This window comes from Juglans regia, chromosome 1 (genome assembly GCF_001411555.2).
Source record: "Juglans regia cultivar Chandler chromosome 1, Walnut 2.0, whole genome shotgun sequence".
NCBI lineage: Eukaryota > Viridiplantae > Streptophyta > Magnoliopsida > Fagales > Juglandaceae > Juglans > Juglans regia.
This window is the reverse complement of record NC_049901.1, coordinates 43,972,694-44,000,068: the sequence shown is the minus strand read 5'-3', so window position 1 is coordinate 44,000,068 and position 27,375 is coordinate 43,972,694. Positions and strand designations below refer to the sequence as shown.

Genomic DNA, 27,375 nt, shown 5'->3' with positions numbered 1-27,375 from the left:
TGAGTAAGGAGATGGATAAATAATTCCTCAAGACTAAAGGATCAAGTCGAGTGGTGATGGAAGTCACAAAGGGATCATCCGAGTCCTACACGAAGGAAAGAATGACTTCATCCTCGATGAGGGGATGTCCACCAGTGGCAAGAGTATCATTGAGGCTCTTAACATTCCGAAAATATTCAAATATAGTAGAATTTTCTTTTTGCAAAATGGCTCGTTGTGTGCGAACTTGAAGTATTTGAGTTTGAGATTGAGACGTATACATTTTTCAAGAGCAAGCTAGACCTTTCTAGAGATCAAGTAGCCAACCATTTGAGCAAGCACTCCTTCAATGAGGAAGGACATTAGAGTGTTGAGCAAGGCTTGGTCTTGTTCAATGATTACCCAAGTACTCCTGTAATGGAGAGGAAATATCTACCAATTCACTTAACAAATTAGTTAGTCGCCAAACATGTTATCAATTTGATAAACAATCAAATACATAAAACAAACGAAGTGCATAACACCAAGATTGGTATCGAAAGGAAACCATTTAAAGAACTCTTTAAAGGTAAAATCCTACGGGGCAGCCAAATCCAGAAAAGTCAATTTTATTATTTGAAAATCAATTACAAGTAAAGTTTAATTACAAAATTTTTGTCAATTGACACTTTTACTTGACCAGACAAATGACTCATTTATCTTCTACCGCAATAGCAGCCAGAACCTCTGATGATCTTTAAACATTAGCTTTTCTTCTGGAATTCCAGTGGCTGAAACTCGACCAATCAATTCTCCAACATGAAGTATGCACGCACTCAAAAAGAGAGATAAAATACTAAAAAATTCTCACACTCAAGTTCCACTCTCTGAGAGAAACAGTATGAAAATTCTCCAAGGAATTTTCTCATCAAAATATGCACTGGAAAGTGCTCTAGAAAATATACAAATCTGAATCTCTACAAATCCTAACCAATAGGATCTCTTAAATAAACAATCTGAAAATCAATTCCAATTGCTGTAGGATTCTACTGACAGAATGAGTCTGGCAAGAATTTGATCTGCAGTAGGACTCTGATGACGGTCGCGAAGTCGTCTCCTGACAGAATGCTGACATTTCACGATAACTCTTCACTGCAGTTACAGATTTCAGATCAACCTCTTATCTGGATAAATGCAAATTCCTTGGGACTTAATTTTTTCACTTATGATTTATCTAAACAACCTCTAATACCTCTTAGAGAAACTTAATATTGTTATAGATAAAGTCGATAAATACTTTACATTCATCCAAAATTACTAATTTAATGATAGGATAAACTCTATCATTTTAGTCACTTAATCCTATACAAACTTGTCAACTTAGTCACCTAGTCTTAGCCAAACTTTTACATCTACATTGAATCTAACGATGATAGACTAGATTGGGGATGGTGGAGATTTTACCATTGTCAAACATGGAAGTTGAAATAAATTGTGAAGGAGGTGGTGTAGAACCATCTACAAAGCTAAAGATGTCTTGACTACATAAGTAGGAAACCAAGATAACTTTTCATAGAGGAAAGTTATCTCGACCAAGCTTGACAAGAATGAATTGGGATGGGGTAATGAAGGAGAAGGCGTAGAGACCGTGGGGTGGGTATTAATATTTGAAAAAGTCAAAAGATTGTTGTAGTTGTTTGAGGAAGTCATGGCAATGTTGGTTATAGGCTCTGTGATACCATAAAGAGAATAATAGAGGTGTTGAAAATATTATTATTTCACTGCAAGATTTTACATGCTTCTTATTTAGTTTATATACACATTAACTGCATACAATTTGGGCAAGAAAGATATACATTTTTTTTTTAAACACATACTTCTTTCATTGATAACAAAATCAGTCATTACAATACTTCTCATTGAGTATATCATTTATAATTTCTAAAGGGCTATCCTCCATCCACACCCTCTCATCAGAAAAATTAAAAGCTAAGTTTGCTAGTTTGTGTGCTATATAGTTTGCTTCTCTATGCATAAACTGTATACCCCAATTCAATCTCCCACACATTACTCTTCTAACATCCTCTAAGATACTCTCATATTCAGCCCCTATCACCTCCCCACTAATTGTAGCATCCACAACCAACTTAGAACCCCCTTCCAAGATCACTTCTAATAACCTCAATTCGGTACACAACAGAGTAGCCCTCCTTAATCCCACAGCTTCAGCCACACTCGGAATACTGATATTAATAAAGCAAGAACAGAGGCAGGCAAGTACCTCTCCATTTGAGTCCTTGACAACCACTCCAATTCCTACCTTTTTATTGTTGACATCCACAGCAACATCCCAGTTTGCTTTCACTACCCTTTCCTCTAGTTTTTTCCATTTAATCATACTTCTATCCACCTTCCTTTGTAGCTGAGTTTTCTGTTGCAGTAATAAAACAGTTTCTTGGGCAGCTTTGAACTCCTTTAGACCCTGGGTTGCAGCGGTAACAAGCTTCTTTGGGTGTTCAAAATTCTTTTCAAAAAGGAAAGAATTTCTCCTCATCCATATCTTCCTCATAATACATACTACCACCTCCACCTCCTCTTCTTTGAGAAAAGCATTCAGTTTCACCCACCAATTCACAAAAATCTCATCTAAACTACACCATTTATTCACTGGACTGTCCTTTTCAGCCCAAACATCTGAGGCTGCTGGGCAACTCCCCACAGCATGCATCAATGTCTCGGGTTCCCTCTCACAAATAGGACAACAATTAGACTCAGTGATGTGCTTCTTATACAAGTTTTGTTTTGTTGGAAGTAGATTGTCCTTCCATAGAAAAAGTTTCACCACACTTTGAATATTTAATCCCCATATCAGAAAGATATACATTAAATGTTGTATAATTTGCTGTCAAATATTGCCTTTAGATCTTATGTTATTTGGTGGTCAATGTAGAGATTGGATTTCTTTTTATTGGGGCTCCTTCCTTGTTAGGTTTTCTTGATTCGTGGGATATTGGGTTGACCCGTGAATCATGGGATGTAGAGAGATCTTCCATAACCTAAAATGCTTGTAAGCATCAAATGTAATAGAATTCACGAAGTACATTTCTCCATAAGTTCCATCCTAGCTTAATTGATCAAGCAGCAAGGGGCATTCCCTGTTCCATTGCATGTGGGAAACAAAATGATGACTAGTCTTAGATGTTAACGATATCTTCTCACTGAAATGACTCAAGTCTCGTCTGTGGCTCGAACCAACACCATCCAGTCAACTCTCATTCATACATCAAAATCTGCACACATACTTTACCTGTCTTCAAAAACCATGCTGCTACTTGAATAAAGAGTAATAAAAGAAAGTAACGAACTAAACTAAACAATCCAATTGTATAAATTAATTATATACAAGTAATCAAAGAGTTCCATCTGTCACACCTAATTTCTAAATTGATGAACAGAATGGAACTTCAGTTTGCTCGAGATCTGCTTTACTAGAGTTACTTTGCTAAACTTCAGTGCTAAGCTTAGTGAAATAGTCACTGCAGCTGCTAATGGGGACCTTATTCATGAAATAACCTTCAGAGAATAGATGAAGGAGAAATGGAGAATGCACACTCAAGTCTGTAATTTGAAAAATAATAGAAAAGTTTCTTTCATCTTTACCTATGTCGAAGTCCAAACTATAATAAGAGTATATGGCTCTCTTTTTAGCATTCTTTCTACCTAATGTCCTTGCACCCATTTTTGACACTGTTAGTTCTCTCTGCATAGCATGGAAAAAGCTAAGACTGTTCACTCGGGTATACCCGACCCGAAATCCGGGTCCAAACTTGAGTTATGACCTGAGTTGTACCTGGGTGAATCCGGGTTTCAAAAAATCCAGGTACCGAGTTGTACCCAGGTTTTTTTTTATTTTATTATTATTATAGAAGTCCATATTTAATTAAGGTAAAAGCATAATTTTTTTTAATAAAAGCCTATATTATATGAAATATTTTTCAAGAAAAATCCATGTTGAAAAGCATAATTCTCTTTATGTAAAAGCCTATATTTATTTAAAAATTAAAAAAAAAATGTTGAAAATCATAATTTTTTTATAAAGCCTATATTTTATAAAAATTCTTTCTAAAAAGTAGTCATGTACTAATGCATTGAACATTGTCCAGAATAATAAAAATATATCAAAATGAAAAACTAAATTTTATATAAAAATAACTAAAGCTATAATCAACTAATTACCTTTTTAACTACATGTATGTAAAAAAAAAAATATCTAATATTCATCTTGTAAAACGCATGCAACACAATGCAATCCACTACATATTGTAGTATTATTTTTTATTTATAAATTACATTATAAAATACAAAATTACAATATATGAATTACAAAATCATTAGCATAGTATTCCATCAATGATTTAATCTCACACCAAATAACAATTTCAAGTAATTTGAACGAAAGAGATCCTGCAAAAAACAACCTTAAAGCATACTTAAAAAAGCTATGTGCCACATGCTTAAATTATTTGGCACATTCTTTTTCATCACACTGTCTAAGCAAATTATAAATTTCCAGCACCATAAAGTGTTGTTGACAACTCATTTTACAATTTTAAATGATTACTTTAGATAATCTATAGAAAGGGCATTGAAACTCAACTTCAAATAAAAAAAATCGTTGCCAATAGCTGCGTGAGGAATCACATCTCAAAAAGTTGTGGATCAAATACAAATTTCAGATGAGTTCAAGGACAAAATAGAACAAAATAATTCCTACCATGTTAATGGATACAAGCAATAAATCCAATAAACTCAACCAATCAGTAATTGATGCCAATTAGACTTCAAGATTAATGAATGAGAAACCAACAAATGAATTCAATTGAGTTCCATGAGATTAACAAATGAATTTATTTCCAGCAAGGATAGAAAAATTATAAAAAAAATAAAAAAATCAACAAGTATATTGGATTGATTTGCATGTTTGCAGCACCAGTGACCAGTACTCGTACTGGATCCTTCTGAGGCCATTCAACATTCTTGATTTTCTCAATAACAAACTGATCCTTAAGTGGATCCTGGTAGATTTTGACTCAATACCTATCTTCGAACGTATACGTAAATGATGCATTTATGTATTTTATATGATCAATGAAAACAAGGAACCCTAAAGAGCACCTGGACAACAAGGGATTCAGATACCAATACAAACACCACAAGGGATGCAGATCTCCTCGATCCAAAGGAAAGAACCCATGTTTATGTTTCTTAAAAGACATCTCACAGAAATTGGTCTTTTAGACATATTGTCAGTGGACTCAAAGACTTTCTCAAGCACATGTTTCTTCATCCAAGCATATTTTTTTACTGACACACCATTTTCATCTAAATAGGACTCTGGAGGGTGGAAGAAAATATCAATAAAATAATACCAACAACAAAAAATAAAGCAACGTGAATGGTGGGATTATAACAAAGAGCAGGCAAAGACAAGAGGCCAGTTATCATTTGGGGCAAACAAAGAGCAGGTCTCTAGTCATTCATTTATATGGCTATTAATAGTAGATCATGAGAAACAGAAGAATCAAAACGTAAACCCTCAAAAACTTAAAAAAAATACCCCATGTTTAACAAAAAAGAGCAGATCCAGCAAAAGAATTGCATATACTTGTACCCACATAAGATTTGTTCAAAGATGAGCATCACCAATCCTTTCCCACATGTTCACAAATCGTCATGTTTATCATTACTCACAGATCGAGACAATAAAATATGAGAGATCACCAAAACTCTGCTATAACGTTGAAACCAACACATTAAAATATGAGAGATCACCAAATTTTGTACTTTGATGTCTCTGTTACTCCAATCTAAAGTGTGCATAGCAATTGTACATAGAAACATAGATCCAACTAGAAATTCAAAAAAGAATACATATTTGTGATGAACAACATCTTACCCAAAATCCATGTCTTACTGTGTCCATGGTGTTTCATGAATGCCACCCACCAAGGATCTCACAAAGAGACGGACGACCAAACCATGGCCGTGGATCACATAAACCCGGTCTCTCGCCCACAATCAACTCAAGTGACCCATTTGTTATAATCCTGAGGGTTAAAGGTTTAACCAAATTAATATATAATAGTTTTAGGGCTTTTGGATCAATAGTTAGGTCTTTAACAATTGGTATCAGAGTAGGGATTACGTCACGAGTTCAAGTCATAGAGGGGATGACCTATAAGCCAAATTAAAATGCCTTAGTACTATATATGGACATGGTGTTAAGTCATTGAATACTAATAAAAGAGTGAAGCCATCAAAAGGGAAAGGACTATCATCAGGTTAGTATCGATAGAATAGGCCGCCATGAACGTCGGATTCGGAAGCATAGTAGAATGTTATGATCCTGAGGGTTAAAGGCTTAACCAAATTAGTATCTACTATCTAATAGTCTTAGAGCTTTTGGATCAATGGTTGTGTCTTTAACACAACTTCCATGGCCATCGGTTTGCCAGAAGAAAGCTAGAAAAAGGTGAGAATGAGGAGGAGGAGAATGAGAAGATGGAGAGAAGGAGATGAAGAAGAATAGAAGGGTCAAAGGAGACAAAAAAGAAGAGGAAAGCTGAGCTGTGAAGGCTAAGGTTTCAATGCAACATAGAGAGAGAGAGAGAGCCATATTGATTGGTGGGGGTTTGAATAGAAGGATCAGTCAGGGGTAGGGAATAAGAGGAAGACTGAGCGGCGGGAGCTAGGATTTGAATGTGAGAGAGAGCCAAACGATGAGGGGGTGTTGTTCAGGGATACAAATTTTTTTAATAGAAACTGGGTACCAGGTTTTAAATCTGATACCTGGATATCATAACTATAGCTGGATTGGATAGGTCCATGTAAAGTAATCCGATTTTTGGACCGGGTAGATCCTAGGTCGGAAAAAAATCTGACCCGGATGAACAGTCTTAGAAAAAACACACATCCAGTGCATTGCATTTGATAGTGTTAGTATTGCTAACTCAAAATTAGAGAGTTTTTGCAATAAAGTCGAATTTAAGAATGACAAATTAAACAAAATAAATAAAAACACATTACAATTGAGATGAAATTCTGAACGTTTACATGCAAGAGCCGGTGCAACTTTGCCGCATCACTCCAAGCGACCGTTAGGTTAAATTTATCGTTTTATTTTTTTTCAATTGTTTTATTCATATTTTTTTATTATTTTAAAATATTTTTTAAAAAAAAAATATCACTACACTAATAGTTACTTCCTTAATCACTAAATAAAAAAAAAATTTAAAATAAAGAAGTAGTCAAAATAAAATGTCAAATTTAAATATCAAAGTAGCATTTTCCTTGCATCCAATCCAGATGTCACAAATTTTGAACTTTTTTTGACTAATTGTGCTTTTTCTATGATGTATCTGAATGAAACTCGTGCCCTGAATTTTATTTTACTTTCCTAAAAACCAGTGGGTCCTACTTCACAATTACTATACAGTCCAATAAGCCATACACCGAGTTATCAAAAGATGACACGTAATCACATTATCCAAAGAATGGGGATATGGTGCATAGGTGGCACAACCCTAGTGGAGGAAACGATTTATTTAACTTGCAAGGATCAGATGTTTCTCCCAAAAACATAGAATTCCAGTTCATTCAAAGCCTCTCAATCTTTGTCAGCAATTATCTTAAGCTTATTCATTTTGAAGAGAAAGAGAGGGGGCACGACATGGCAAGCTGCAACATGGCATCAGCTGCTTCTGGGTTTGTGCTAACACCTAATGTTTCAAGCAGCGCAAGTTCATCTGCCAGGAGTAACATGTTATTCTTCCCTTTGAAGAACAACAGTTCAAGGCTAGTTGTTAGGGCGGCTGAGGAAGGAGCAGCTCCACCAGCCACAGCACCAGTTGAAGGTGAAGCTCCAAAGGCTAAACCACCACCAATTGGACCCAAAAGAGGTGCCAAGGTCTGTTCCCAGTTTACAGATTTTGTGATTCATGTCAATCAAATTGAGTATCAACTTATTGATACCCCAGATAACCTTATTGCCTAACTCGATTTATGAAAACTGAAATGCTATCTACACTGATGAAGTATTTATAATTGCAGAAGATGAAGGTTCATTATAATACATGCTTATGAACTTCTTTACGTGAAGCTTTGATCCTATTGAATTCGATAATAATTAACTATTGAGAAACGAAACTGGCACAAAAGCCTAGAATTTTGACGAGTATATTACTCTTCTTGCTCCAGAAACTGGGCTGCACTAAAAGTTCAGCCCTTCCCTGATTATAAACCCTTAACCCAGATGAATGTATGACTCTATGCCAGTTTTGAACCCCGAAAACTTTAGTATATAACTAGTTCTGAGGTGTGAGGTGTGTAGATGTGATATTCGTGGGGACCAACTCATGAGAATTCCTCATTTGTAGGTGTGGGATGTGAAAATAAATAGTAACTAATGAGTAGAATCCTTATTTCTAAATTCTATCCATTGAAAAGAAAACAAATTTATGAGCAAATTATACAAGCATTTGAATTCTTGACAAGGATAAATATTCTTAAGGATACTTTCCCCTTTACGCATGAGAAACAAGAGCCCCAAGGAAAATGGGTTGATACCATTGATGAAACTGGATAATTTAGAGCACTAGGATTGGACTCATTCCAATCTTCAAAATTTGATGATTTTAGTTTTAAAATTCTGGCATTAGATTCACCATATGCTCAACTGTTAAGTTTTTAGCTACAGTATAGTTCCCTTCATCTTCAAATTCGAAGACTCACTATTCACACTCTATAACCATTATTTTATTTACTTAAATTATTATTTTTCAATTTTGAGTCACAATATATTTAAGTATCAAATTAAATTATTAATTAACATATAGTTAGTATAATTGTAAAATATGAAAAAAAAAAAATTAAAAATATTATTATTATTTTGATGAATCCAATAGCTAATCCAATGTGAGGTTATGGATAGAGATGTTTTAGATTTATGAAAAATATGTACTTTTCATCAAATTTTGAAGATGAAAATGATGAATCCAATACTAATGCTATTAATAACCACAGAGAAGGGTATTTTAGTAACCTTTTATTTTCCTGTATGTAAGAACACTGGAAGTATTATAGACTAGCTTGAGCTCCCACATCTCATAATACTGTGATTTTATTTGATACTACAAAGCAAATTAGTAAATTGGTGAATAAGAATCTCAGGGACTTGTAGAATTGGCCAATGATTGAAAGCTATTCGCTTCCATTTCGCAGGTTTTCAGTTCTATGTTAAACACTCTTAATTAATCATCTTCCTAACATCTTGAGCATGTGTATTCTGGCAAAAGAAAGGGAATGAATATATATATTACTTTGATTTCTCAGGTTAAGATTCTGAGGAAAGAGTCTTACTGGTTCAATGGCATTGGATCTGTGGTAGCTGTTGACCAGGTCTGTGCTCTCCCACTCTTCCTCGCAAAAAAACCCAAATGTCATAAATTTATTTCTTTTGGTTATTGGTTAAGCTTGAGTGTTTGATTTTCTCTGGAAATCCATTTGACAGGATCCAAAGACTCGCTACCCAGTGGTGGTTCGCTTCAACAAAGTTAACTATGCAAATGTATCTACAAATAACTATGCATTGGATGAAATTGTAGAAGTTTAAATGAGTCATGTTTGTATTATCATTGTAATTTTAATTCTCCCTCTGTTCGACCCTCTAGATTTAGCTTGTTTGTGCCAGGAATGTGTATCATACTCTCTTTGATTTCTTCTATGTTCTTCCTTATAATTTTATGGTTGCTGCTGCGTATATCCAGATCGATTTTGTTCGATATTGTTCATAACGAACACAATATTATTCTTACAATAATAATGGCGGCAAAGTCTTTTTGCATCTTTCCCATGAGTTCTCATTAGTTGGCAACCCTGAATAAACAATGACCTTCCTTTGTCAAAGTGGTGGAAGCTGATCATAGCTTCCCTCGCTCAGTCGCTTGCAGGCATGGATCAAAAACTTGCAGACAAGTCCCCAGCAATTCAAGACAGCCTTCCTGATCATAAATACATCATCATCTTGGTTTGCAATTTGGTCTCCAGCTTTACATTCAACGAATAATATCATGGCCTGCAAAACCAATGTCAGTGTTATGGAAGAATATCCGTGTCAAGTGTTGACCCCATTTTTCCAGCTAAAAGGGATCAGATGCCAAAGTTTAACGGTGACTCGCCCTTACTTTTTAACATAAGCAAGGGAAGCACGGTTTTCAGACCAGTCTTTTACACCCTAACTAAGTTTATATGCGTCTACCGTGATAGATGGTAGGGATAGGGAATTCATAACATGTTGAATAATTATATCACATTGTAACTTGTTTCTCACTTCCAGACAGGTTCTGTAAACAGAAAATAAAAAGAGATTGCCTATTTGCCTCTGACTGGACAGTTATTTCCTCATTCAATTTCTGAGGAAGAAAATTGCAAAATCATTTTGATTCCCAAGAGAACACGTGTACTCGAAAACCAAATAAGAAATTCATTCCACAGCAACCAAAGAAACAAAAATTCACTGTTTCAACCACATCCAATCTTCTGCGTTTCCAATCCCATCAACTGCCTTAGCTTGAGGACTTCATGTGAATACCCATCTCATCTTATCTCATCTCAACATTATAACTTTCACAAATTTTCATGTAAAATACAATAAACAATTCAACTTTTTCAAATTCTAAAACAATAATAATATTAAAAAATAATATTCTAATAATATTTTATTCAACTTTCATCTCAACCCATCTCATCTCAACTCATTATCCAAACCTAACCTCAGTCATATAATGTATGATATTTGTAGAGCAATAAAAGTGACATTCTTCCTAAAGAAGTCCAAGGTTGGCGTTGGGGTCAAATTCTTTTAGATAACATTTCCAAGGGCTAGCTTTCTGTACTTTTGGCTTTGGCTTTGGCTTTGGCTTCTGACAGCAAAGGTTCAAGCTCTCCTTGCCGGTACAACTTCACTGTATCTGCATCAGAATGGAAGAAATAATAAGAATTTGACGAAAAAGGGTGGGGGGAGAAGAACTGTATGCTGTCATTAATAAACCAGCTCGTGAATTACTAATGTCTGTGATAGATTTGGATCACACAGTTTTCTGAAGAAGGTTGGACAGGATAAGGATAAATTTGGTGGTGAGGGCGTGTGAAGGACATATTTGCCTCTTTATCCCCACTTTAATCACCATACTCGGTTCACTCCAAAGTGTAGGTTCCAACCACCCACCCTCCCAAGTTAGGGCAGGATTGAACCCCGGACTTCCGCCTTCAAAGAATCAAAAGGGCAGACATCACTCACTGCATAGATCAATGGTTAAAAGATGATGCAAATGTTGGCTTGTATTGGTGGCCATACCATAATATGTGAGGCAGAGGACCAAGATCCCACATCATGGGTGGAATCTTCCCATGGCAGGTAGGTTAGAACAGCTTGAGTCTAAAGAGTATTGTGCCTCCACAGAGAGATGGGTCTCTGCAGCATGACACGACTAATTGAACCATTATGTCTTTACAATGGGGTGCAATTGGTACCTCTTGGTAAATCACAAATACACTCAATAAATCTTCCTCCATTCAACCAATTCACACTATCTCACAGACAAGTTCCACTCCGACAAATCTTTCTAACCATCTTGCAGCGTAATACTCAGTACAATAACCATCACACAGTTTATTGTCACAAGTACTTGGGCCAGACAATAAGAATATCATACCTGTACATCCGCCAATATGCTTGCCTCCTGAGCATGGAGAAAAACGAAATTTGAGCATAAATAAATACCCAAATAGCTAAAAATTAATCTGAGTCAGTCAGCAAAAGGCATTGTAGAATACAAAACCCAGAATCAACTTATCAAAAAAAAAAAACCCAGAATCAAGCCCAGAGAAGACTGGTTGTCACAAAGTTGACAGAAAACAAAATTTTCTCACTTTATGTAATTGGAGATTAATGCTTTGAGTTCAGTTTCTTCAATTATTGACTCTGATCCTTTTGTGATTACCAAAGGGCTAATTTTTTATTTTTTTTTTATAAGTGATTACCAAAGGGCTAATTGATAGTTTAAAAGAAACCTGAACCAGATATAAATAAGACTTTCCAAATTCTGATACCCCATATGATAAGAGGATAAGGTAGGTGGTGTATGAAATCTCACATTGCTTGGGAATGAAAGGTTTTTGCTCTTTATAATGTTCCAATGGGACTCCAATTGTATCGTTGACTAGTCCTTTTAGAATATAAGCCATGTGGCTTAGGCCTCCTCCATTGAGGCGTTACATTCGCATTGTTAATAAAATTCTTTTCTAGCATTATCTCTCAATTAATGTTGCATGATGGTACCAGCAAGTTTTTTTTTTGGGGGGGGGAAAATAAGAGAAAACAGTATGAGTGAGTTACGAAGGATATGTATACATGGATCTGTGACACTACATGCACAACATATGCTTTTTTACCAATTTCCAAACTTTACTATGGGAAATCCCTCTCTTTTGTGTGCATATAGAAATCTATACTTTATGCATCTGAAAAAGATGAATAATAAATAAGCACCATGATGGTTTGTTGAAGAGATACCATAAAAGAAAGACTGGATCCCTCATATTCTAGATGTATTAGGGTTAATGTCAAGCATTGGACAAGTACAACTCACCAATGAAAACATTTGGAACAGTATGTTGCCCAGTAAGCCTCTCAAGAACCTTCTGCACTTGTGGCCCTTGGGGACCTGGAGGGGAAAAAGAGAAAAAACAAAAAAAGAAGAATGTACATGAATGTAATTGAACTAAAAGACAAGCACTACAAATAAGAAATGGAAACCAAGCTCCACTTTTCCAGTAATTTTCAACTTGGTGGCAAATACCTCTTAATTAAATTGGAAAAAAAAATGCTAGAATTTAATTTTATCAAAGAGGGGGATTTAAATAATATAACAGAGCAGTCGGTGATGACAAACCAACATCCAGATTCTTGGCATCAATTGACATGCAGCCAATTATTCCAGAGAATATTGCAAAAAGAAAGAATATCCCAATGGTTTTGGATGGAAATACCCCATTACAGGAGAAACATCATATGATCATAGCAAGAGAGAATCTTCCCGATGTACGTACCCACACACATAAAGACTCAAAGGTAAAGTAATTTATTGCCCTTCATTTAGAAGGCATGCCAGCAATTTAAGTTTTTGAAAGAATGAGGGAAAGGAGAATTATTGTTCCTTTCTCATGTCCTCTTAGAGATCCAAATATTTTCTGATGAGAATCAGGTTCTTGGTTCTCTATTGTTGAAATATGAGTCAATAGAAATCATGTTCCAGATCTACCCGCTAGTGTAACTATTATCTAATCGAACTCGACCGCACAAAACATAGGCTGCAGCTTCTCAATGTCTTCTTTGAACTCCAGATAGTTGAAACTATTTGAATAAGGAGGTCCCGGTACCAAAGATGAAGTTAAGAATAAGACAATCAGACTTGTAAAATGCTCTCTTGACACATACACCGTATGAGGGAGAAGGATTTTATTTGTTTAATGCAAAATGCCACAAACACACTTAGACACACCCTAAATGTTTACGGTACATCATCTAAAAAAAAAAAGAGAAACTTATGATTCTTAAATACATTTTATGATGATTAGCACATATTATTCCACATATACAAACAAACTATTTTGAAAAGGGACTCCGCACAAACTGTCCATGTTTCAAATTTTCAAGTTCTTTGTTGTTAGCTTGCTAGGGAAGGAAAATGGGTGGGTGAAGAGTTATTAGCTTGCTAATTTTTCTCAACTTGTTCTTATTCTTCTTTCCCCCTCCCTTTCTTCTGGACCTTCTGTTTATTTCCTCTGTCCAATAAGGGCGTCGTCTTTTTCCTTTGGTACTGTTAATGAAATGCTATTTATCAAATGGAAAAAAAAAAATGAAATAAGGCAGTATATACTAGTGAATCTACAATAACAAATGACCCAATCCCACTATGCACCGCAACGTAGAAAGCCTTTTGATTGGAAAGCTAGCTTGACCAAAAGCACCATGCTGGGAATGTAACCCAGGAATGACAACTAGCACTCTTGCGACAGACAAAAACCACCTTAATGCCTTCAAATCCATGTTGTGGGAAAACACCTCTATCCTAGATGCCCCATCGCAAGCTTCTTTATATTTTGCAAGAGAATATTGTACACTATTTGATATAGTACAGGCAATACGAATTTTACTGCATCCTAGATGCTTACTCTGCTGAATAAGCATATCCATTCACAATTACACACATGCACAAAGATACATAAAATATACATTTTGAAGAGAAATAAGAGTCACCTAGTTCGTCCAATTCAATGACAAATGGCTGCACACCAAGCCTTTTGAACAACGACTTCACCTCAGAAGAGTACCTTCAACAGAAATTCCAACAATATCCATTTCAAATCTCCAAACACCAAAACCAACAACACAACACGAAATTTAGCACCAACACAAAAACGACTAGAAATTAAGGATTTGGACCCACGAGCACCAAGTTTTGGAGTAAACAACAACTGGGTTTTCAGTCACTGTCTTCTTCACGCTATCTTCGAGCCGAGACCCGAACGAAGAAGCCATGGCCTGAACCGAAAAGGGTCTGTGCGTTCTTGAGCCATTGGTGGCAAAACTCGAGATTGAGTTGGTCCTGAGGCCACGAGTATTGTTGAAAGGAATAGAGCAAACGGAGGGCTTGCTGATGGGAGAGAAAGTGCGCGGAGAATTCAGAACGAGAGAGGTGAAATTGGTGAGATTAGATGCGACTGCCATAGTGTTTTTTTTTTTTTTTTTTGGCTGTGTGTTCGTTTCTAGTACAGCTAACTTGGAGTTGGAGCTCTCTGTTTGGGGTTTTCTTTCTGAAATAAAGAGTTTTGTGGTCTCACTTCTTGTTTGGGCTTTTGGTTTCTGAATTCACGGGAGGGATGCAGAACCAAAACGTAATCTGTACTTTCTTATTGGTCCATTCATTGTCAAAGAAGATCTCGAAAACATCCTTGTTGTTTCCGGTTCGGTTCAAATCCTGAAAGTTATATGATATCGAAAGAAAATTTTATATACTAAACTATCGTCTTATTTTTATCTTATTAAGTATGATGTGATATATTTATCACTATAAAATAATTATTTATTATATACTTCTTTATCATCTAATGATGATAAATGTACCACATACCATTTAGTATAATCAAAATATGATGAGACTGTGATATAACATTACTCTTGTGCATTTCACGATGTGATTGGTCAAAATAATTATTTTATATTAAAAAAATGACACAATCAATCATATTAATAGAGTGTGCAAAGAGTACGTAAGAGTGACGTATAATTTTTTTAAATATAACGTGTGTGAAAGGTAGCAAATAGCAATGGTTAAAATCTATTTCAAGGGCTGTGCTGCGCATCAGTCGGAAGCCGCAACATATCACACAGATTTTTTTTTTTTCACTCAATCCACTAAGTGTGCGCCGGCTTCAATAAACAGTAGGCTGATATTTATATTTTCTCCTATTTCAATGACTAATTACATAAGCATTAGTGTTTTAATAAGCTTTATTTGTGTTCATTCTTCACGTAATTCGGTTGTTTATACAAAATCAATATTAAATATTCGGTCCAATTATTTATAAAATCTTTGAAATCCAATAATGATTATGATATGGCTTCAAATTTAAATATTCATAATTGATATCATATTTATCGCATTCATGTTCTCTAAATAAATGAAACACATAAAAGAAATATCTTATAGAGAGGATCTTACTCCATTTGTTCCTCCAATTATTATCCTGCTGGCTAATATATCTGTTGATACAACTTTCCTGTGGGCTAGAGCTTGGCAATACAGTCGAGTGGCTCGTGATTAGAGGTGCCAAATTATATTAACGGATCATGTCAAAATATGTATATTATACTATATGGGTCATCCTGAACACGATTCGTTAAACTTATCGTGTCAAAATCTCAAACCCTAACACGACCCATTAATATAACGGTTTGATATGACACGACCCGTTTTGACCCATTAGTAAATACTAAAAAATAGGTTAACATGACTCGACTTGTTTCAACCTGTTTATATAAATAGATTGAATAGACCCGAAATTAACTCATTTGACCTAATTAAGTTTAGCATAATTTTATATAAATATTAAAATCACAATATCTATAAAAAAAAATATAAAACTAACTATAAGTCTAAAATTATAATCCAAACAATAAACATATCGAAATTAAAAACCCGACAATTTTACTTGTAAGTATAAGAGTATAATTATAATTTTAACTTTCTTAACGGGTTATAACGGGTTGATCCGTTATCAACCTGTTAAACAATCGTGTCTTAATGGCTCAACCCATATTGGCCCGAACATGTTAAGACTAAATTCAAACCCACTATTATCGTGTCATGTTCATATTGGGTTAACGGGTCGTGTCACATATTGCTACCCCTACGCGTGATTGTATTTGGTGTTGATTTGGTGTTCAAATGTCCATCTATGAATTAAATAATAAACAAAATATATAAAAATAAATAAAAAGAGATAAAAATGTATGTGTTTCGGCATAAAAACATACGTACGGAAAATCTATTATATTTGCTAATTTTACAGTATCTTATGGTCTTACGTAGCTCTCAATACAATGAAAAAAAATAAGGTTGAAAAGAGACTAAATAGCTCTCACATAAATAATATGGAGAGAGAGAGAGGGAGAGAAAATCCCAAAAGAATATAGATTCCAAACTCTCACATCTGCAGAGATCTCTTCTTTTTATAGAATTCTTATTCATTCTTTGGAGTAATTAACTAGTCCTATTTGCTTTATGTTACTTTCACTTTTTGTATGCCAGTCAATTATTTTTTACTTTATGTTTTCCTTATCTTATCTCTTTCTTTTATTCTTGGCAATGAGCTTCTAATGAATGGGTCGAACCCTAATTCATTTTATATCCAACAATATCAAATACCTTAAAAGCTTTTAACTTAAGATATATTCATCCATAAATGATAAAATCTACGAGACTACTACAAGAAAATCTACCTTTTTTTTTTTCGGCAGGTAAACTTTTGATGCAAAAACTCTTTAGGTCGCTTTCTTTCCCATAGTGTAACTGCAAATTATGATAAAACTTACTACAACAATTTTGGATCTTTTACGGCAACACTATTTCGCCGCTATAAAAGTTTGGTATGGATAATTTATTTACAGTAACAATAGTTGCCATAAAAGGGCATGATTTAAAAGTACCTCCATCTCTTTTTTCTTCTCCCTCAGTCCAATATTCTTGTATCTATTATCTTTGTTCGTGCCCCTCCCCGCCACCTGCGGGGGAAGGTGTGAACGAGGTGTGGGGTGGGGCCACGCTGAGGTCAGCCTGCCCCCCGGCTCCGCTAGGGGTCCTTCATGTGGGATGGGGTAGACGGGGGCGGGGGAGCATGGGGCAGGCCCCTGCTGCCTACCCGTAACGACTATATAGGTTATGGTGGTAATCCCCGATGATGGGTGAAACTAGTCTATGTGAAAGAGGAATTAATGTAGCAATGGTGGTGATAATTATAAACTCTTGGACTTTTAGGTCTGCTTTGGATAATGAGATGAAGATGAAATGATCTAGTAAAATTGTTTGATTTGAGATGTTTTATGGGATTTTGAAATATTAGAAAGAAAATGTTGAATAAAAATATTAGAAAGTTATAATATTATTTTTTTTTTAAATTTGAAAAAATTGAACTATTTTTATATTTTGTTTGGAAGCTTGAGAAAGTTATAATTATTATGTAATAATTAGATGAAAAAATTAAAAATTTAAAAATGAAAAGTGTTTATATTTATAGTGTTTAGATATTGAGATGAGATGAGATAAAAAAAAATTTTACTATCCAAATCAAGCATTGGTCTTGATGAAAGTGGTGGAGCAGAGACAAAACTACATATTTTTGTTAACAAATACGTTCACAATGATAGCACATTTGCATAGGTAGATAATGTAAGAGGAAGGTGGTGATAATGGCAATATTAAGGATAAAATAGTAGTGGTGATAAGAATAACAAAATGTAGGCAGTCATCTATTAATATATATAAAAGCAGAGTTATATAATTTTGACATGGCATTCTACCCATAAAAATATGCATTCTACTTATTAAATTTGAAATGTTATACTTATGAAGCTGTAAACTTTTTAAAAGTAATGTTTCATTACAAATCATTGTAATTTTTAAGTTTCTATTCTTTTCTTACATATAAAAATATAAATCAATTCAAGACTCCACCCAAAAGTACTAATTTAATATTTATATTGTTTTGTATTTTAAGCAGAATCATTTGACTCCGATGTGGCATTCTACTCATAAAAGTAGGCATTATACCCATTAAACTTGAAGTGTTATGTTTATGAAACGGTAATCCTTTTAAAAGTAATGTTTCATTATGAACTGTTGTAATTTTTAAGTTTTATTTATTTTCTTACTTATAAAGAAATAAACCAATTTAAGTCTCCACTCAAAGATACTATTTCAACTTTTATATTATTTCGTCAAATAAATCATCCTATAAATCGTTTCGGATTTCTCCACGATAAAACCTAGTATCTCTTTAAATTTCTCTCCCTCATATACAACATACACAACAATCTGCGCATTGCGCGGGTTATAGGCTCGTGAAAATAATGATAAAGGTGGTCGTGGTAGTGTTAACGAAGCCCATACTACAAATTACAATGATAATGATAATAAGATCATAGGTCGTGTGATGGTAGTCAGCATCTTTTCGAACACTTAAAAATGATTGATTTGATGAAAATTAAGGTTATCAAATCTGATCAAAATTAAGGTTATCAAGCATCACCTTTATAAGTGTTAGATATTTAAATTGTTGTAAAAGAGTAATGCTAGATATAGTTTTAATTTGTGCAAGTTCTGTACAGTCATTTTGAACAAAAGTAAAATCTGTTATTAAAAAAAATTATTTTTTCATGTAGGTTCCAGATTTACTTAATGCAGACTCTAGATTTATCTATTTCTTTCAAAAAAAAGACACAAGAACTACTCGCCCTGAAACTACAAATATCTTTTATCATATTTATATCTTGTTAACATGCATTATATTGAGCAACCTTAAACTAAACCAATAAAATGAGCTGAACTTAGGTCTACAAATGTGGGAAGAGCTAGAAGTTCTTTTAACTAATCAAATATGAATAAAATCTTCAGTAACATGAGCATTACCATTAATTCAAGTTCTTCTCAGCTGTATGCAAGTTTTCAATTGTGCTTTATAGAGAAGATTAACTGCAACATTTTCATTCTTTGTGGCTCTATGATATATCCATGTGCATGGCAACAGAGACTTTGTAAAACCTAAATTATGCCAGTGAGTTGGTCAACCTCAGGATAATAATTTTAAAGGGAATAGTGATGTGGAGACATCTTGGAATATCCTCCGAGAGAGAGAGAGAGAGAGAGAGAGAGATCTGGTGGTGGTTGTTGTGGAGCTAGGTTCGATTGTGATGGGACCTACTCATCTGACGAAAGATGCTATTGGGCAAGTTGCCAATCTGAAACATTGAATCTGTGGGCCTTTCCTTGATAAAGCTCTGATAGGTATGGGGAGAAATAATGTTAGGTGGCTCTGATGATATTCAAGAGCCCAATTACAGTAGGTCACGAATGAGCATGATAAACCTCATTTCAAGACCTAGTTTCTTCCACATATGAGACAGCCGGAAAAGTTATTTAGTCAACATGATTAGTGGTTTCAACTTCATTATTGATATTGAAACAGAAGGGAAAAATTAACAATAATGTCCATAGAAGGATTTGGTATAGGGATCAACTAGTGGGGATTTAAGGCTTTCTTGAGCTGAATTCATAATAATTAGATACAGAACCACAAAGAAAACTTAAATAACAGAGGGAGAGAGCATTGAGTGGAGAGGGAATTCTTTGAAAGTTTAACTTCACCATTGGATACGGTACAAAAAAAGAGAGCTGTATAAGACTCCAAAACAAGAAGAAAAAGCCTCATCATCCTTGGTCTACAAAATGCCCAAACTTATGGAAAACTTGGGCCTTGGGAGAGGGCTCTGACTTTGTACTGTCTGTTTCTTTCTGTGTGTTTATACAATGTCAGTACTTTTTTACACTACAAGAATCTCACTGAACAGATGGATGGTTGACTTGGAAAATATATTTGTTGCATCTTAGAACTGGGAAATGCATCGTCTATGGCATGCCGTGGTTCTCTTCTTTTGCTTTGTTTCCATTTTCCAGACCTGGCCAATGTCTTGTGCTATTCTCATGGCATCTGAGGATGCACCAGACAGCCCTCTCCTTGCGAACCCAACTGCATAGAGCCCAGATTTTCCTTTCCACCCATTTGGAAATGGTGCCTTTGGAAAACCATTCTTGGAGAAAAACTCACCTTCCTGTATACAACATGAACCAAAGCAAGATTAGAGCCTTTAAACAAACCAAATATCAATCACAAAGTGCTAAAAACAAAAACAATCAAAGAAGAAGCTTCCAAAACGTTTGTGAAAAAAAAAATTTGATAGATAATGGGACAAGTTCAAAACGGCCATAAATGCCTGACCATCAGTTCAGAGGCTGACATTTTTCTCTGAGCATATTTGTCATTTTTCCCCCTTTGTTAAAAGAAAAAAGTTAGTTTGCCCAACTGCCAAACTAGCTTGTTAAAAAACCAACTGCCAAACTGTCTTTTCGAAAACACCCCCGGAAAATGAAGAGAAACCGAGGAAACAGAACATTTTCTCACCTGAAGCCAGGAAGGTACGTTGCTGCGGTATCCAGTAGCCAGAACAACTGAATCTATATCAAGCTTTTCGCCATTGACGAGCTCGACTTGGCCTGGTAAAAACCTCTTGATTCCAGGAACAACCTTAATGTCACGTGATCTGACTTTCTCCAACGCGCCAATGTCCAGGACAGGGGTCTTCCCCATAGTGTTCTTGTACTCCATTGGACCAACTGCCGGCCTTTTTAGCCCGTACTTTTCAATGTTTCCTAGCACCAACCAGGCCAAAATCAACAGCAGCTTGTCAACCAGCCAAAGGGGTAGCCATTTCATCATCAAAACCGCCAATTCAAATGTAGATTTTCCAAGAACTTCTCTTGGCAAGACATGGACCTGCATAGCCAAAACAGAACAAAACCCTTAAGACTCCAAACCCATTTGCACAATTTTATGGAAAGAGAAATTTTTTCTTGTTTTACTATATGGATTACTTACCGAGCTACGGCAAACCAAAGATGGAGAGGCATTGTGGTTGCAAAGATCAAGGGAAACTTCCATGCCTGAATTGCCACACCCCACAACTAGTACTTTCTTTCCCTTGAACTTCTCGCCGGACTTGTACTCACCAACGTGCGTAACATCGCCACCGAACTCCGCTAGTCCTTCAATATCAGGCATCACGCACTCGGCATTTTCGCCTGTGGCCACCACAAGCCACCGGCAAATGTACTCAACTTCAGTGCGCGTCGAAGCAGCGCTTGTTGAAACGGTCTTGACGCGCCACAATCCGCTAGTCTCATCGTACCTGGCGGACTGAACGCACTCGTTGAATTGTGGGTTGATCTCGAAGTGCTTGGCATAGGATTCAAGATAGTCAATGAACTGTTTCTTTGTGGGGTATTCAGGGAAGTCTTCAGGAAAAGGAAGCTTAGGGAGTTGGCAAAATTGCTTTGGAATGTGAAGCTTTAGCCTGTCGTAGGTGCGCTTTTGCCACAACGATGCTATGCACTCGGCTCTTTCAAGGACTACAAAAGGCACTCCTTGTTCTCTAAGACAAGCAGCTGTGGCTAGCCCAGATGGACCGGCCCCGATTATAGCCGGACCGTTAACCCAAATGCACCGGCGAGAGAAGAAACTTTCGTGATCGGCAAGACGAAACAAGTTCTCCATGGTTGGGACAATTCTGGTTCTCACTATGTGGGAGAAAAGTGGGTTGAATAAAGAGTTTCAAATAGTACACCAAGCGAAAATATGGGAGATTGTGAGGAAGAGAGCGTTTGTTATTTAGGAGGTTTGAAACTTAGGAGGGAGCTTTGCAATGTTAGAGAAGAGAATGCAGTGAGAGTTTTGGTTTGGTTTGGATTGGAATGGATTGGAGGGAGAGGAGGGGCTTTAAATAGTAGTGTTGAGCATGAGGGGGCATGTGAGAGGGAGAGGGGAGTTAATGCGCTAAGCTTTGAGAGCCATTCTCAAATTATAAGCCTGTTTTTTTTTTCCCGTGGCTGCCTTTTGGTTGCTGTATAATGTTATTATATTTCAAGCATTATAATATTGGATCTTGCTTAAAAAAAATGTTCAGGCCTTCAAGGGTTAGCGTATAATTTGGGAATAAGTTTTTTATCTTGGGAAAGTTTGTGTATAGCTAGATCAGGTGTGAAGTGGTTTTCTATAGATTTGTTTGTTTTTACTTTTTGGGAAATTGTAGGAAGTGCTGAGAGTATAAAATAAGCAACGAGGAGGCATGGCATCTTTGATTGTTTTCTATCCCAAAACCTGCCGTTTTGCTGAGATTTTAATTCTATCAAGAGTAATAGTATATACAGTCGTGAAATGCGTAAACGTCGTACAATCGTTTTGAAAAAAAATAAGATCTACTATTTAAAAATTAATTTTTTTCATGTGAGTTCTATATTTATTTACTTATTTTAAAGTGATTACACACTCATGACTGTAAATATCATGATTTCTCTTTTATCAAACAACATTCTCATGAGCACTGCAAAAAAGGGTAATTTTATTTTATCTAATTTTGTGGTTTTGGAAAAACTTTTACTAAACAAAGTCAAGAAGAGTATTAGAGGGAGAATTAGGGAGCAAATAGCAATGAAAGTGATGGGTCATCCTCATCTGATTCAATTGGTCCACATGGAGTTCTGAGCCCCCATTTGTCTTTTTTTTTTTATTTTTTTTTTTAACTAAAATTAAAACTAAATTGCAAAATCTATATAAGGTCTCGTTTGTATAAAATCTATAACATTAAAATTATTCTATATATATTTATTTTTATAACAATTCTCATCTCATTTAATCATTAAGATTTTCTCAAATTTTTACATAAAATAAAATAAATAATTTAATTTTTTTAAATATTAAAATAATAATAATATTTAAAAAATATTTTAATAATATTTTATTTAATTTATAATTTTTATTTCAATTCATCTTAAAAACAAATCTTGACTCACGTAGATTAGCTAAGGGGCAAAGGTCGGCCTCTATCCAGGACCCACACAAAGCCTGCAGGCATTTGGATTGCGACTTGAAACTTGAAAGGCTGCTCCCGGCCCACAAAGCCCATTCCGCCAACCCCGCTTTCACACCTTGTTACTGTCATGTGTCGGCCCCACACGTGTCGAACACATATCATGCATATATACTGACTTTCGCAGTTGCTTAATTTCAACCTTCCATTCTTTGAATTTCAGCTTAACCCTAATTTCCACATGAGTACTAGTGAGCTTTATATATAGAGTTTTTTTAATTTAATTACGTTAATGTAGAGCCATTAAAGGCTTAATTCCATACACATGAATATTGCTAGGCGTATCTAATTATTCATTGTATTTGTGGCAAAGACATGAGCATATATAGATCTAATTAATTAATAGCTAGCTAGGTAGGTCAAAGATTAATTACTAGGTAGATATATCACAAGTTAGTTTGATGCACCATGCATGCCCTAAAATATCTGCCTATATATTCTAGATTAATGATGCATGCATGGCCAATTAAAAGCTAGCAGCTAGCCAACGGGAGACTTAGTCTAATGCTGATGAATAGATTGCTCAGCCTCAGCATATTGTTTTGTATTCATGAGTACCAGAAATTCATGGTACTTATATAAGAAGAAGTGATTTATATGCTAGCTGCTTTCGGCATCTTAAATTAAGCTGATTAATATATATATATTAACAACTAACTCGACACGTGTTCTCTTCATTCAGAACTAAATTAAGTACGTAGGGTTTTAACTTTTGTTAAGTAATTGATTATTATAATATATGGTCCGTAATTTATTCGCATATATACCAATATCACTATAAGAAAATTGCTTATTTATAATCAGTTATAATTTCTTGTCAAAATAATTATTTTCTGTTAAAATTATGAGTCTGTTTTTGTCGTAAATAGTCATTATCGTCTCAAATAATCCGTCACAAATGCTCTTTTTTTTATAATGAGTGTTTAGGGTTTTGTACTCGTGTGTTGTAAGCTTGTCAAGTGTCAAGTACAAACTTTATGAAGTTCTTTTAAGTTGAGTAATTACGTACCATGGAGGCCAAAAATAATTAATTAAAAAGAAGAGTTTTGAGTTGGGAAAATCATGCTGTGCCCCCACTCACCAGGCCACTTGGTGCATGCTCTTGAGTGAACTTATATTAATTGTTTCTTGGGGGAAGAAGGCCAGAGAATTAGAAGAGGGAGGCATGTGCATGAAACCTTGAATTCCACAAAGGTCTGATCTCCTTTTCATGAAAAGATTAGGAGATATGAGCTTGGCTTTTCTATGGTTTCGCATATTAAATTTGCTTTGGAATGAGTACGTACATTTTCTTTTCCTTTTTTCTTTTTCTTTTTTTTTTTTTTTTTGTTTTTCTTTAAAAAACAAAGCCTCCAAATGCTACATACAAAAGGATATGAGAGAGAAAATAGAAAAAATCCCGAGTCACATCCATGCAAGATATGACATGATATCTCCATCTCCCAGCTTCCAGCTCCCTCCAGCCTTGCAATGCTCCACAGCCAGCTGATCATCGGGAAAACTCTTGTAGAAAACTTTCTTCTTTTAGCTAGGATGGGATAATGATCAGATTCTCTCTTATTCTTCTTCTTCTTCTTCTTCTTTCCCCAACAACCCCCCCCCCCCCAGCTAGCTCTCTTCTTTTGCTGGAAGATCCTTATTGGGTTTCGTCCATGCTTTCTGTGGTGCATGGTCGGCGGTAGTACTTGCTAATTAAGAAACAAAGCGCGTTTCTTAATTTGAGAGAATATCTTTTGTGGGTACGTACGTATAATATATATATATATATATATATATATATATATATAGCTGATTAAACTATGCAAAAGTTTTAGAGAGTTGACATATAACTAGTTTGAGTACTCACGCGTAAAGAAAAAGTTCAAGAAAGTTAGGATATCACATGAGGCTTATTCTCAGAATTAGTTTACAAGATCATATATATGCTATAGACCGACTTGCTGGAATTAAGTACTCAGCTAGCTAGCTAATTCCAACTAATTCACTAAGCAGTACGTTAATTACTCAATGGTACTATCGGGGTATGGGAGTGGCGCCGGTGCTACAATATTATTGATAATATATTCATACATATATACATATATATATACTAGCAGTAGGTAACGTCCGAGCGACGTTTGTCCTTTTTTTTTAATTTTTTTTTTATCTAGTGATTGAAGAAGTGTTTTTTTAATAATTTTGTGAATTTTTTACTTTTTTTAAAAATATTTATGATGATTAAAAAAATACATGACAAAAGGAAAATAAAAATAAAAAAGTGAAATACACATTCAAGACATATTTTTAGCCTACTTCTTCATTAGTTGTAGCAGTTCTTTTTAGTTAATTAAGAATATTATCATATTTAAATTATGTTAAAACTCTAATTATTTATATTGTTATACTTTTTTAAAAATATTTAACAAAATTTCATCATTTATTTAATATTCAGTAAAACTTTATCTTTTATTTAATGATGAGAAATTAGTATTTTATAAATTGAAGTTAATTTTAAGTGTATGATATAATTTTTAAAATTTAATTATCTATTTTAGGTTAGTTTAAATCAATATTTAAACTTCTATCGTTTGATTAAATCTGAAAATTAAAGATGAAGGGTTGGAATTTAAAACTCAAAAACTAATATTTTTTCCTACTGTTCATAATTACTGTTTATAAACAGTAGCAAACGGCAAAAAACCATGTGAAAAAAAAAAAATTTGTTACTATTCATTTCATACTGTTCATCTATGAACAGTATTTAATATTTACTGTTCATAATTACTGTTTATAAACAGTAGCAAACCGCAAAAAACCATGCGAAAAAAAAACTTTTGTTACTATTCATTACTGTTCATCTATGAACAGTAAATTTATAGCCGCTTTTAAGTATAGGCCGTGATATATATACACATTTATAACAACAACGGAGAAATAGTAATGCATATATGGTGGTGATCTAATATAAGCTGGAATCATGAGTGGAAAGCATGCATGATTATTCCAAGGATAATAAGGTGAAAAGTCACTACAAGAAAACTGCTTATTTGTGGCTAGTTATGTCCTGTGAAAATAACTATTTCTTGCGAAAATGAGTGTTTTCATCGCAAATAGTCATTCTCGTCGCAAATAATACTTTACAAATACCTATTTTTCTTGTTGTGAGTACTGGCTGGTTCATTAATTGATATATTATTCAGGTTGATGATTATATATATATGCTCATTTCAAATTTACAAACAATTATATATATATATATATATAGCTGTTTAGATCCAGAAAATATTCCTTCCCAAAAAAAGCAGAATAATGCAGGAAATAAATTAAGAACCATATATAGAATCTGATCAGTGCATGCAGTTAATTTGGTGAAAGTCTGCCTTCCTCATGATCACATAGCTAGCTAGCTGGAATTTAGTTTCGGTCATATTTTTGTTTCATTATTCCCTACAAAAGTTTGGTGGAGTCTCATTGTTCCCACACACTTTCTTTATTTATGGTCAAACATTATATAAAGTGTTTGTATATATGTATTATATATCTTTTTCTTCGATGGGCTATGAACCCAAATATAAACATATCCTAATTAATTATTACGGAGCTGCTGATAATTATTAGGTTCAATTCATGATTAAGAAAGAAAGAAAGGGCTAGTTATGAAACTTCTCTCTCTCTCTCTCTCTCCCTCTCTCCATCTTCTTGCATACTGATGGCACCCACGACTTTCAATTGTTTATAATACAAATGTTCATTATTATTTAGCCATAAAAATGCAGTTATTAGCCCACATTCATTATATAGAAGAGCATAAAGTTCAATACCTCCCCCCTCCCCTAGAAATCTATGGCTCTAATTGCATCTTGTGTGAGTTTCAATTTGGAATCATTTGATCTAAGGGTTCAGTAGAAAAAGGATCTAGGGAACACCAAAAATGCTCATCAAAGTATTGATATTTTAAAACCTCTACACCACACACTGGTTACATGGATTTGAAAGATAAATTTTAAATTTTATAAATCAAATCTTACCATTTAAGTGAAGTAAATGGTGTGCTTTACATA

At 34.7% G+C, this 27,375-nt stretch overlaps 3 protein-coding genes across 3 annotated transcripts; 1 reads left to right on the top strand and 2 right to left on the bottom strand.

Moving 5' to 3' along the window:
* The first annotated feature begins 7,495 nt into the window (after window positions 1–7,495).
* LOC109012666 (photosystem I reaction center subunit IV, chloroplastic-like) lies at window positions 7,496–9,859 on the top strand. Its single transcript, XM_018994420.2, has 3 exons — window positions 7,496–7,924; window positions 9,349–9,414; window positions 9,527–9,859. Exons 1-3 carry the CDS (start codon window positions 7,520–7,522, stop codon window positions 9,626–9,628), a joined length of 573 nt encoding a protein of 190 aa, XP_018849965.2. The 5' UTR covers window positions 7,496–7,519; the 3' UTR covers window positions 9,629–9,859.
* Window positions 9,742–14,957, bottom strand: LOC109012665 (monothiol glutaredoxin-S10-like). The gene is made up of 5 exons (XM_018994419.2): window positions 14,526–14,957; window positions 14,336–14,409; window positions 12,666–12,740; window positions 11,730–11,756; window positions 9,742–10,985 (listed from the first exon to the last, which is right to left on the bottom strand). Exons 1-5 carry the CDS (start codon window positions 14,804–14,806, stop codon window positions 10,897–10,899), a joined length of 546 nt encoding a protein of 181 aa, XP_018849964.1. The 5' UTR covers window positions 14,807–14,957; the 3' UTR covers window positions 9,742–10,896.
* A 5,259-nt stretch (window positions 14,958–20,216) lies between these two features.
* Window positions 20,217–21,963, bottom strand: LOC109012751 (probable indole-3-pyruvate monooxygenase YUCCA5). Its single transcript, XM_018994539.2, has 3 exons — window positions 21,289–21,963; window positions 20,815–21,186; window positions 20,217–20,464 (listed from the first exon to the last, which is right to left on the bottom strand). The coding sequence occupies exons 1-3, from the start codon at window positions 21,961–21,963 to the stop codon at window positions 20,240–20,242; spliced, it is 1,272 nt and encodes a 423-aa protein (XP_018850084.1). The 3' UTR covers window positions 20,217–20,239.
* Window positions 21,964–27,375: the final 5,412 nt, after the last annotated feature.